The sequence below is a fragment of the Monodelphis domestica genome, chromosome 5 (assembly GCF_027887165.1).
Source record: "Monodelphis domestica isolate mMonDom1 chromosome 5, mMonDom1.pri, whole genome shotgun sequence".
Lineage (NCBI taxonomy): Eukaryota > Metazoa > Chordata > Mammalia > Didelphimorphia > Didelphidae > Monodelphis > Monodelphis domestica.
This window is the reverse complement of record NC_077231.1, coordinates 252,796,358-252,808,983: the sequence shown is the minus strand read 5'-3', so window position 1 is coordinate 252,808,983 and position 12,626 is coordinate 252,796,358. Positions and strand designations below refer to the sequence as shown.

At 38.2% G+C, this 12,626-nt stretch overlaps 1 protein-coding gene across 4 annotated transcripts in view; it reads left to right on the top strand.

Moving 5' to 3' along the window:
• The first annotated feature begins 2,274 nt into the window (after positions 1-2,274).
• Positions 2,275-12,626, top strand: part of CCDC7 (coiled-coil domain containing 7) — a 291,747-nt gene continuing 281,395 nt past the window's right edge. For 2 of the 4 annotated variants that reach the window (XR_008912401.1, XM_007504774.3), the window contains exons 1-3: positions 2,276-2,505; positions 9,425-9,729; positions 10,259-10,348. Coding sequence is in view for 2 of the 4 variants with exons in the window: in XM_007504774.3 (XP_007504836.2) it covers positions 9,514-9,729; positions 10,259-10,348 (306 nt within the window). In the remaining 2 variants the exon portion in view is untranslated. Of the gene's footprint in view, positions 2,506-9,424; positions 9,730-10,258; positions 10,349-12,626 lie in introns of all 4 variants that reach the window. The other 2 variants (XR_008912402.1, XM_007504770.3) reach the window with 2 other exon arrangements.

Below are 12,626 nucleotides of genomic sequence, written 5' to 3'. Positions count from 1 at the left end.
GATATGGATTTATTTATATATCAACAGCACTTTAAGGTTTGCAAAGCAATGTTCTCTAACTCTTGGGTGGTCATAAATTCTTCCTTTCTCCATAGATCTGACAGGTGAACTATTTTATGCTCCCCTAATTTGTTATCACCCTTACTGTCTAAATCATATGCCCATTTTGACTTTATCTTGGTATATGGGAGTGAGATGAAAAACATTTTATAAATAAATCGTTTGACTGTCACAACATCTTAATGACCTAGGTGCAACGTTACCGGCTTAACTTTGTGGTTATTGTGAAAATTTAATAGTTATTTTGAAAATCAAATGAGAACATTTATAAAAGGGCTATTCTAAATACAAGCTATCATGATGATGATTCCACTGGGGGTTGGTGGAGGGGGATGTTTAAGCCCCTCTGACATAAGGGTATACCAAGCCCTTTTTTAGGGCTGCTGGTCTACCCCCAGTATCCACCTTTCACCCAACCTTTGGCTCCAAGAAACAAAATTATTTCAAAAGGCTTTATTACAGCAGTGAGGCATGGCTGGAGGGTGTTCTAGCCACCTTTGATCCCTTGTACAAAGACATGGAGATAGGAGATTGTATATTGCTTACAAGGAACAACCCATCAGGCCTGTAGGCCAGTTCAAATTAAAATAAAAAATGGAGAGTGCCTGGAGGGCCAGAATATGAAATAAAATTAAAACAGGCAGGTGGGAGACATATTGTGGAATAAATGTTAAGACTAAAAAGTTTATAGACTTTCTTCTGGAACAGAGGTACCAAATCTTTGGTGGTGTGGTGAAGCTTGCGGACCCTCTTTCAGAATTAATTTTTTTTAAACCCTTCCTTTGTCATAGAACCAATACTATGTATTGGTTCCAAGATGGAAGAGTGGAAAGGGCTAAGCAATGAGGGCTAAGTGACTTGCCCAGGAGCACACCTAGTGTCTGAGGTCACATTTGAACCCAAGACCTCCCATCTTCCTGTCTGGCTGTCAACACACTGAGACCCCTGGCCGGTCCCAGAACTAATGTTTCTTAAATGCATTCAATACATAAGATGACAAATGAAACCATTGATTAAATCCAGTAATCACAACAGTCTTTAAAAAAAGGTTAACAGTCTGTTGCCTGGGAAAAAACACAGAACTATTAAATAGTCAAAATCACTCTTTAAGCAAGGGCAAAAGGGGTTCAGTGCTAGTAGGCCTCCACTGGCGATGGAACTCTGGCCCCTCTGGTCACTGACCCCTGGGAGTGTCACCACACTAGATGACACTCCAGGGAACAAAAGAATTTGAGGAACTTATATACAATTTGGGGAATCCAGGAGCAGGGAAAGATCATTGACCTTGCTATAGCTACAAGGAAAATGGGAGTGTTCAAACTGCATTGACAGGATACAATCAAGCTTGGGAAAGGAATCATAGTTAGAGGCTAAAGTGTAAGAGAAGGGGCTACTTACAATGGATACTAAAGGATGGTTCCTGCCTTGGTGTGGATCTTCTTGGAAAAAGAGTATGATACAATAGGGGAGACTACCTAAAACAAAGGGGGTCCTTAGAATATTCTTAGTCCCCCTCAACTAGGATTGTCATTCCCCTGAGGGTCCCCCACTCAATCTGAAGCTGCTAGCCTTGTTTTCCTTTCAGGGTGGATTCTCATGGGAAAAGGGAACAAGGACAAGCTTTGGGGTCTCCAATTTACAAGTTAGTCATCAGATCTTACTAGGCTACAAGTTTGGGATTCCTAGATTCCATGTTGACAAGTCGCTAGGTTAAAAAATCCTAATGTGGGGGACCGCTGGGAGCTTCTGAACGGTTAAGAGAAGCCAAGGGGCACTGTCAGATGCCTGCTATGCGAACAGGAACTTGTGGGGGAAGGGAGGAGGGAGAAGGGCGGGGAAGGGCCCGGTCCTTTCGGTTTCCCATTATGGGGCGTTGCAGCGGAGGCCACCTTCCTTCCGCAGGACTCCGGTTGCTTCCTTTCCGACACTCTTCTCGCTCTCATTTTTATCATGGTTTGCGGGCATGGGGCCTAAGGTCGTCGGCGAAGCTGGCATGAACTGCCTGAAGGGCGAGGTGACCGAAGTTGCCACACCACGCTCTTACGACCTAAAAAAAGGGGATGCCCTAGCGGCGAAGTGGCAGGCCTAGAGGCTCAGTCTGCGCTTGCGCTATCCTCTGCGCGAGCTCAGTTCCCCACTTCAGCTCCTACCGGGTTCGCTCTACTCACTGCCTGCTGCACACGGCTGAGCCTCTTAGCCCGTGCTACGCATGCGCGAGGAGAGCTAGGAGCCGTTGTTGACCCAGGGGCCCCACGCTGATGTCAGCTAAGCGGGAGGTCAAGGGGGGGGTGAGGGGGCAGTGGGTGCCCCCCTTTGGGCGGGCTAGATAGGCCCGAAATTACTCAGACCCTCCAAAAAACCATCACCCCCTGAAAACGGGCTTCTTCTACCGCCTTAACCACCAGACAACCAGCTAGCATTCTCCTTGACCTCAAACAACCTCGAGTAGGTATAAAGAGGTGTTGGCAGCCCTCCCCCAGCGTGTGTCGGGAGGTGCGACGCCTGCCCTTCCCGGCCAGCCAAAGAGCGTCGGGGCAGTCCGTTGTCCCTGCCCCATTTTCCTTACCCCGTTTTCCTCCTCATCCCCTTCCTTTATCTATTTCACCCTCTTCCTTCCGGGCTTTCCTCCGATTTCTGGAGAAGAATCTCTAATTACTCCTGTCTCCCTCTTTTTCTCCCTTACCTTCTTCCCATTCCCCTTCACTTTCCTCTTTCTTTTTCTCCCTCTTTCTCCCTGTTCCCTTTCTCTCCCTTTTTGCCCCTCCCACCACCCTTTCACTTAATTATTTTTCCTCCCTCAACTTTTCTTCCCCCTCCCTCCTTAATGGGGGGGCGGGGACGACAGCGACCGCGACCCCTCCCCTCCCCTCTCCCCTCTTTCCTCCCTCCTCCCCCCAGGGAAGCTAATAGGATAGAATATACCACTTAGATGATTCTGAACTTCCAAGCTGAGCATCCATCCATCACAGTATGGGCAGAGCACAACTGTCAATGGGGACTATGGACGAGTGGGTTAAAGCTAGGCCTTTCCCCATATTTGTTTATTACCTTTGCTTCCTTATCAGCTCCATACTGATAGCTATTCGTATTTCAAGCCCTCCCTCTGATCACTTTAACCCTTAGTGCTTGGCGAATACTCATTACTGTGATCTGAGTTTGTTGTGTCAACTTGTAACAGTCCTAGAATAGACCTTTTGTTTGTTGAGAAGCTCAAGGGCAGCTGGAGATGTGAGCCATTTCTAGTCCCATTTTTTCCTATGTAAATACTCAACTCCACAATCTTATTGGGTTTATTTCTTTCTTTACAAAGAAGCAGATAGCAACCTATCCACTCTGCCCATCACAAACTTTGTAAATGCAAATATCCAGTTCTTCTTGGGTCTGTCCATCAAAACACATCACAAATAATATGAAATGGTTCCGTTTAGGAGTTTATCACAAAAAAACCTATACCTATTGTTTTGGAATGTATAGTTAGCTATCTTTCCTAGTTCAATATTCATTCGTCCATTTCATGATACCCTGCTTAGCTTCCTTGGTTATATAAAGGATGAGGAAGGATTCTTCTTGTGCTACTTCATTTATCATTCCAAGGCCAAGTAGTCTTACAAACCATTCTCATCTGAGGCAGTTATTAGAGAATATCACATTATTTGTTATAATAACCTTTATTCCTAGCATCCACCATTTTCCATTTCTGGCACTCTTCAGAATGTTCTTTATCTTGAGTCTACTTAGATCTAAGTCTATGTCAAAATAAGGGGAAGCTAGGTAATATAGTAACTAGAGGATCAGGTCTGGAGTCAGGAGGACTGGGGTTCAAATTTGGCCTCTGACACTCATTAGCTGTGTGACATGGATAAGTCACTTAGCCTGAGTTGCCTAGCCCTTGCTGCTCTTCGGTTTTAGAGTTGATACTAAGACAGAAGGTAAGGGTTTAAAAAAAAATGGCTTGTTAGGTTCTCCATTTGGTAAGCTATAGTGCTTTTACACAAATGTTTGAAATTCTACATCCTATTTTAACTTTCTGACTAATCTTGCCTCTTGCTCCTGAATTAGCTTTATTAATGTTTTCATGTAATAATGCCAAATGTATAGGTGTACAGTGGTAATTCTACTTCTTTGCCATTCCTGGTTCCTGAGGCAGAACTGACATTCTCATTTTATACTCTATGATCTCATTTCATCCTTCATAAATAATCAAGTGAACTTTATAATTTCAATGATTTATGCATTCCTTCCAGAGATGCAGATCACAATCTATCAATGTCTGCCCATCTTCTTCCACTCTTGTCTGTTTTGGCCCATGATTTCATCTTAGGGAATCTACCCAAATTACTGAAGGTCTTACTTGTCTTCCCTTGATAGTTTGAGGATTCTAATGGAGCATGCAACCAGCTATTCCAGTGGCTTTATTTTGCTTTTGCATATGATTATTTCCATATGACTATTTCATGTGTACATTTCTTTGATATGCCCATTAAATCAGCTCTCTTTGGTAAGACCTTATTTGTAATGTATTGCAGAATTTAATAGATAAAAATGACTCCTTTTTTAAAATTCAAAGATATTTTATTTTCCCAATTACATGCAATATTAATTTTCAACAAATATTTTCTGACATTATAAAGTCCAAATTGTCTCTCTCCCTTCCCATCCCCCTCTTGGAAATGGTAAGCAATTTGATCTGGGTTATACATATATTATCATGCAAAACATATTTCCATATTGTTCTATTTTGTAAGTGAATACTCATATAAAACCAAAATACCCAAATAAAAACACAGATAAGCTAAAATGAAAAATAGTACACTTTGATCTGCATTCTGACTCCAAGAGTTCTTTCTCTGAAGGTAGACAGCATTTTTTGTCATAAGTACTTTGGAATTGTCCCATTGTATTGCTGAGAGTAACAACATTTTTCACAGTTGATCATAAAATATTGCTGTTACTGTGTTAGTGTTCTCCCAGTTCTGCTTATTTTGCTCTGCATGAGTTCATGTAGATCTTTCCATTTTTTCTGAAATGATCCTGCTCAACATTTCTTATAGCACAATATTATTCCATCACCATCATATATCACAATTTGTTCAGCCATTCCCCAATTGATTGACATCCCCTAAGTGTCCAATTCTTTGCCACTATGAAAAGAACTGCTATAAATATTTTTGTCCAAGTAGGTCCTTTCCTCTTTTTTTATGATCTCTTTGTTATGTAGACCCTGCAGTGCTATTACAGGATCAAAGGGTCTATACCATATTATAGCCCTTTGGGCTATAAAGTTCCAAATTGCCCTCCAGAATGGTTAGATTAGTACATAACTCCGCCAACAATGCATTAGTGTCCTGATTTTGCCACATTTCCTCTAACATTTATTACTTTTCATTACTGTCATATTGGCCAATCTGATAGTTGTGAGGTAGTACCCCAGAGTTGTTTTAATTGGCATTTTTCTAATCAAGAGTCATTTAGAACATTTTTTCATTTGATTATATATACCTTTGATTTTAAAATGACTTCTCTTATTGACATAGGCATCATTCTTGCATCAAGTGTTAATAGTAAGATATTAACTTTGTAAATTTTTATATACTTACATATGTATATGTCTCACTAGCACCTTTGGGGCAGTGACTGTTTCATTTTTGTCTGTATCACCATCACTTAGCACAGTCCCAAGCATATAGTAGGTGCTTTAAAATGCTTGTAGTATGAGTTAATACCATTGAATGAGCCATTGATCCTGCCTAGCTGATGAAATAGATCCAATTAGAATCATATTAAATACCCAATTTTTGTTCCATCAAGATATGTCAAATACATATTTTGATAAATCATAGCTATATTTTCATTTGTAAAACCAAGAATATAAACTAAAGAAACAATTTATAAACTATGATGATGATCCTTAACAAATATTCCTCTTTCCTGGACCAGAACCCCGGTTTCCCTTAATCTTCCACATCTAGAGAAATTCTAACCCAAATGTGTCCTGACCTACAGATTTGCCAATTATGGGTTGTTCTCCATTACACCTAATTCAAAGACTGCAGAACTCCTTGGTCAAATGACTTCTTTTTCTTTATTAACAAAGTTAGCATATTCCTTTTGGGATTTAAACTTTCCGAGTTCCCAACCTCTACTTTTGGTTCTCACCAACAGGTGTGACACAGTGTTTTAGCCAGTGTTATGTTCTAATACAAGGTATTGGCATAAAATTTAAGTGAGTCTGTGAACTTAAGTGAAATTAAACTTAAACTTAAAGTGGGGGTAAACCCCACTTTATTGACTTTCTTTGTAATCCTATGTATTTATTTTATGCATTTAAAAACATTCAGAGAAGAGGTCAATAGGTTTCAGCAGATTGGTTAGTTCATGAGGTAAAAAAGGTTAGGATCTTCATATTTTGCCAATTAATGTTTCTTAATTTGAAAAGTGTGAATTTAAGTTAATTTTACTTTCTGGCTCTAAGCTTGACTAGTAAGCAAAAATTTCTTTGAAGTGCCTATCTTTGTGAATTTTTCAGTCAGTGCTTTGCAAATCTGTCTCATCTTCAAATAGCATTCTCAGTTTTGCCAGATTCTAGCTTTATGACTTAATTTTAAAAATAGCTTTTCTAGTTTGTTCAGTTGTTTCTAATCTTATTTGAAAAAATTATAATTATGATTTATGTAAGTCATACCTTTATTTTTTTCCTGCAACCTGAAAATATTGCCTCTGTTTACTACAACCCTTTGGACGAGTGAAATCTTAAGGTTTTCTTTGTGAGGTTCCTGTGGTTTCTTTGAATTTTTAAAAATAATTCTGTAAAGTATTTTTTAATGATTTCTTAGAATATAGTGCTGAGATAGTTTTCTTTTTCTAAATTCCTGAAATTCTAGTAATCATTTGATTGCTGGGTCTTGAATTCTTCCTCCAGAACCATGACTTATCTGCATGGCATGTATCTAATTGAGCCATTTTCTGTTTTCTATATTTTTTGTATTGTCTACAATTTTCTTTTCTATTGTAGTGAGCCTCTTTGTTGCTTTTATGTATCGTTTCTGATTTTCTAATATTCTTAATATTGATCATTATTTTAATAATTTCCTCCTGATCATTTTTAGCATATTCTTACTCAATTTCTTTGTATGATTTTTAAAACTCATTCATGCTTGAATTCTCTTGTTTATCCATTTGAAGATTTTTTGGAGTGTTTTGTTACTTTTTTTTCACTTGAGATACATCTTAAACTTAATTGCTTGGTAGGATTTTGTTATATCAACATGTTATCACTTTGCACATTGTTTGGATAAGATTTTATTATCTTGTATGTTTTTACCTGTTTTCCTTTACCTTTGGGTTTATAGACATATTGAAAACATATTAAGTATAACCCAATTGAAAGTGATGAATTCAGAATGCAAAATTGTTCTGTGTCAACAGTACAATGCTTATAAGTTGAACTTGTCTTTATTGGTTTAGCAACCTTTTCTGGTATTGCCCTAACACTGATTCAGAGCACCTTGTAGTCCACTTGCTCATGTAGGTGAGCCCAACATGCATTGATGGAATAGCCAAATTCACATAAAATTAAATGAATTTACTTTACTGGACACTTGTTGTCTAGAGATGTTTCCTACCCCCTGAAATTTCGCTTTGTATATAGTTTAGAATGTACCCCCTCCTTAGCAATCCTTTCTTGGTCATTAATATGGCTTTTGTATTTACTTTTTTCCCTATATACCCCACGTCTTCCCTTCTAATTTCTCTCTCTGGCAAACAATCTATTCTTAAATAATTTTAAATCTTTTGGGGAAAGTTTTATACCACATGACTACAGAAAGCATCTCTGAGCCCAAGTTTCTGTTATGTATAAGAGGATGATGATACTCCTTCATGGAGTTTTGAGAAAAACATTGTGAAAATCAGAAAGTTTTCATTCAGTGTAGATATTCTTAACCTTTTTGTATGTCATGAGCCCCTCTGGTAGCATGAAGCAGCCTGTGGATCTCTCAGAAAAAAAAAATTTTTAAATGACTAAGTCAAACTACATAGGCTATGGTGGAGTGTTTAATATTAAAGTTTTCCTTGTGTAATTTCTTTGTATTCTTTCTATTTGCATATATAACATATATATTGAAAAATATTTGTTAGAATGTTTTTTTAAAAGTTCACAGGCTCCCTTGGTTAAGAACCCCTGTTTTAATGTAAATATTTTAGGAGTCATTGTAATGTCATATACACTTCAGTTGGAGGAAATAGAGATTTTGGCCTGGAGAAAAGAAGTCTTGGGGACATTTTCACGGTGTTTTAGTATCTGAAGGCAACTACTGTAGGTTAAGGATTAGATGTGTTCTTGACCTCACAGCTAAGAACCAAGAGCATTAGGTACTAATTGATTTCCTTAGCTTCAACATTCCTTCAGAAGGGAACTTTTTTCCTTCTTGCTAATAGGTATGAATTCACACTTCTGAGTTAGGGAGAGGAGGAATCCTGAGAAGTATATAGAATTTGAAATGCTCGAAAAGGCAAGCTTTAACTCTGCATAGTATTATACACAGTGCTAGGTATATATTTATACACACATATGTATACACATACATATAAACACACATACATATATACACACACACATATATGCATATGGTACAGTGGGTAGAGTTCAAGGCCTGGAATGTAGAAGACCTGAGTTCAAATTCAGTCTCTGACATCTACTAGCTGTGTGATGCTGGTCAAATCACTTAACCACTGCTTTGCCTCAGTTTCCTAATCTGTAAAATGAGGATAATAATATTACCTACTTCTCAGGGTTGCTGTGCGACAAAATAAGATAATGATTTTCAAGTGTTTAGACCAGTTCCTGGTACATAGTAAACAATATAAATGTTAGCTATTAATTATATAAAATTCATATAGGTATGTGATAATGTTTTAGGTGTTCCTTAATCTGGAATCTGGAAGCATTTTACCTCTTCTACCTAATTATAGAAGATACTCTCAACTTCATATTACATATGTGTGCATGTATATGTATCTATATATGTCTATACCTATATCTCTCTCTGTATATATCTGTATCTAGATAATCAAAGGCTTCCAAATTTTCACTAAACCAGATTCTACTGATCCCTAAAAAATTTCCTAAAGTAGATCAAGCACATTGATGAGCATATTGTGGTTTATTGCTAATGTGTATTCTATTGATCTGAAAGAGCTAATTCAAAGGTGCTTAATTTATACCCAGGGTAAATAGCTGAGATATTGGGATAACTCTGAGTTATTGCATTAAAATATAATTTATAGTAGAGTACATTGAAAAGAGTATGATTTTCTTAGTAATCAAACATAGTTTTCTCTGATTATTTTAATCTTCTTTCTACAGAAGAACAGGAACCTACCATCTAAACTTAGGAAGATACATCAAAAACCAAAAGGAAGTCATCGGCTCCTAAAACTTCTTTTTGTCTAGACATGGAACATTTAGAAGCGGATTCCAAAAAAGTTTTCCCTAAAGCAAAGAAAAGGAGTATTGCAAAAGCTACACAGGAACTTGAACCAATGATTCTGGCTCCTCCACCTACAGGAGAATCAATGCTAAAACATGCCATTGCTATTCCATCTGAAAATCCAAATAATGTTTTAGATGATGAGCAGATTGTTAGGCTAGTTACTAAACATCTTACAGAGGTAAGAAACTCTAAAACAATTGCAATTCTTTTGATTTCTGAATTTCTCTTATAACTCTTGCTTTCCAGAGACCTGTTCTATTTTCCAAATCTAAAAAAAAGTCTAGTTCATTTGACTACTTTCTTTGAATTGTAGGTAGAATATGGGTTATTATTATTATTATCTGGAAATAGACTTCCAAACTCCTTGAGGGCAGGAACTGTTTCATTTTTGTTTTGTGTCTTTGTTGCCCAGCATAATGCCTGGCATACAGGAACTTAAAAAATGCTTGCTTTTTTGCTGGATCTGAAAGTGTTTGAGGGTCAGTGGTTTGGAGGCAATGAAATATAGTGAACTGAAATGAACTTAGATAATTACATTAACTAGGAAGTGTGTCACTGGAGAGAATTAACTGTGCTACTAGAATAGACAACTGCCTATGCAAAATAAATCTTCTCCTGGTTGGTTATATGTCTGTTTATAGATATATTTTAATTGAAATTAAATTTTGTAATCACATTATTTTATTATTATTGTTTTTGTTTGGCAGATTGCTTCTAATTTAGAACAAACTTATGGACTTGACATTGAACATGAATGGACAGAGAAAGTATCAAAGTCAGAAGAAGAAAGGACACCTGTATGTATATGTAATCTTTTTTGCCCAGGTATTAACAGTAATAATGAATTAGGTTTTCTTTTGCAGTCCAGATTTATAAACAGAATGAATCCTCACGTGGAACACTAACCATACTAGGACACTCAGTAGTGCTAGCTCTGTCAAAGAGGTGCCCTGATGAAACTGTCCTTTTTCATCTGCAGAGTTCAGTAATTTATGTCTCTAAAGTCACTCAGGTCTAGAGGGATGGACTAATTTATCCAGGATCCACTGGCTACCCAGACAGTACTTCAGGGATGTTATCTACTGGGATCTTCTATGCTGCTCCAAGACAAGATCTTTTGGTTGGCTAGATGATTGCAGTGTCTTCTTTATACCTACCAGCTGCCTCTTCAGAGACTGCCCTGCTAAGTCCATCATTTTACCTCCCTCTCTCTCCACTGGTTATTTATGAATCTTTGGGTTTGTATTTCACCTAGCAGTGTGCTGACAGTAAGCTTCTTCTAGGATATTCAGCAGCAGTCTTCTGAAATGAAAAATATTTCCTTTGGCTTTTCAATTCTTAGTCATTGGTTCTCAACAGCTTGATCATAATCCTACAGTTGATCTTGAAATTTGCCTTACGTGGTTTACCTCCCTTTTCACTGCTTGCAAAAATTTTCCAGGAAGAAAGGAGCATGGCCCATGGCTACTGTCACAGAGCTCTGTCTGAGACTTGCAAGGAAACACTTCAGGGAATGATTAGTTCTATAGGAACAATATTATGAATATTGTTGGATCACCAAAGTTTATACTATTAGAGTTTGGTAGTAGAGAAGAGCAGAGGAGATTAGAAACTGCATGTTGAAAAATGGGTAGTTCTATTGTCTTGGAAACTACAGGTGTTTTGTGTCAGTGGTGCATGGTTGAGTTGGGGGGAGCCCATGGGAGACCATGCTGCCATGTTAGTGATGCCTGGAGGTGGGTAACACACGTAACCACAATATAAAACTTTGTGGAATCTGATTGTCAGACAATCAACTCCATGGAATTCTTTGAATTGTTTGCTTCCCAGTCTTATCTAGACTTCGACTGTTTGCATGGATCTCAGTATTTCCATTTTTCTCAGTGTTTGGATCTTGGCAATCTGCAGATGCTCTGGTATCACCCCATCCTTTTCTATATCCCCTCTTTAGAACTAGGCGAGGATTATCTTTACCCTATTTGGAGTTTTGCCTAAACACTGACCCTTGTAGGTGTTGCAGCAGGATGTGACAATATTGGGTAGCTACAGAGATGGATGGCTTGCAGTCATAATGGCAGAGATTCTTGCTATACTTCTTCTGGCAGTTAGGGGCCAGAGATTGTGGAACTGTGATGGAAATTGCTTCAGGTCTCTAGAAGAATGATCAGTACTTCAAACCTCTTTAGATTACAGTTAGAAGCAGTGATCTCTCAGATATTTTTGCCAGGTAGGTAAGAACCTCTTGGGGTTCTGGTCCCAATGCAGGTTGTTTTTGGACCTCTATCTCCAGGGCTTCCTCATGGTGCCAGGCCAAGGTGGCATATGTGGTATCTTGCCTAGTAGAATAAGCTATTCCTTGTGTTGCTCTTTTACAAATACCAAGTCATTTTTGGACAATGCGGGGGGAGGGGGGGAGGGGCGGTTTGTCCAGGAGATTTTTGTAACCCTGTTTAGAACAAAGAAGTTGGATAAAATATGCCAATTCCTTATGGACACTGAGACATGATTTGGTGTGGAAATTATCTTTGTCTTAGTGGATCAATTTTTGTAGGACCTGGATATACCTTTATAACATAGGTGAACATAGCTTCCAACTTGCCTGCATTTATTCAATAATGTGTCTTCATTAAGATCCAACTTTGGTCATGGCCAAATTAGTAGTGGATATTCCATACTTTTCCAGCCCACCTGATAGAAAAGGAGGTGTACATTGGCAATAAGTCATTATATAGCTCAGGTTTTCCATTATACTTCCATTATGTCTTCCATTATACTACTATTCAGGCCCAGAAATCTACTCAAGAAAGGAATCACACACAGGCCATCTTGCCTGATGCTTTAGATGAAGTGAGGGTTAGACTCTTGCTTTACTTCTGTTTTTTATACTGATCTCAACTTCTCCTCATGGCTTTTGCCCCATTTTCGTTTGATCCTTGACTTGAAAATTTCAGGTTCCCAAGTATTTTGGATACAAACTATAGTGGACTCTGGGGTGTCTGTGGGTATCATGGACTTGATATTACCCTGAAATGCCCTTGTTACTGCCACTTTACTAGCAGTTATAATAATTGAAGG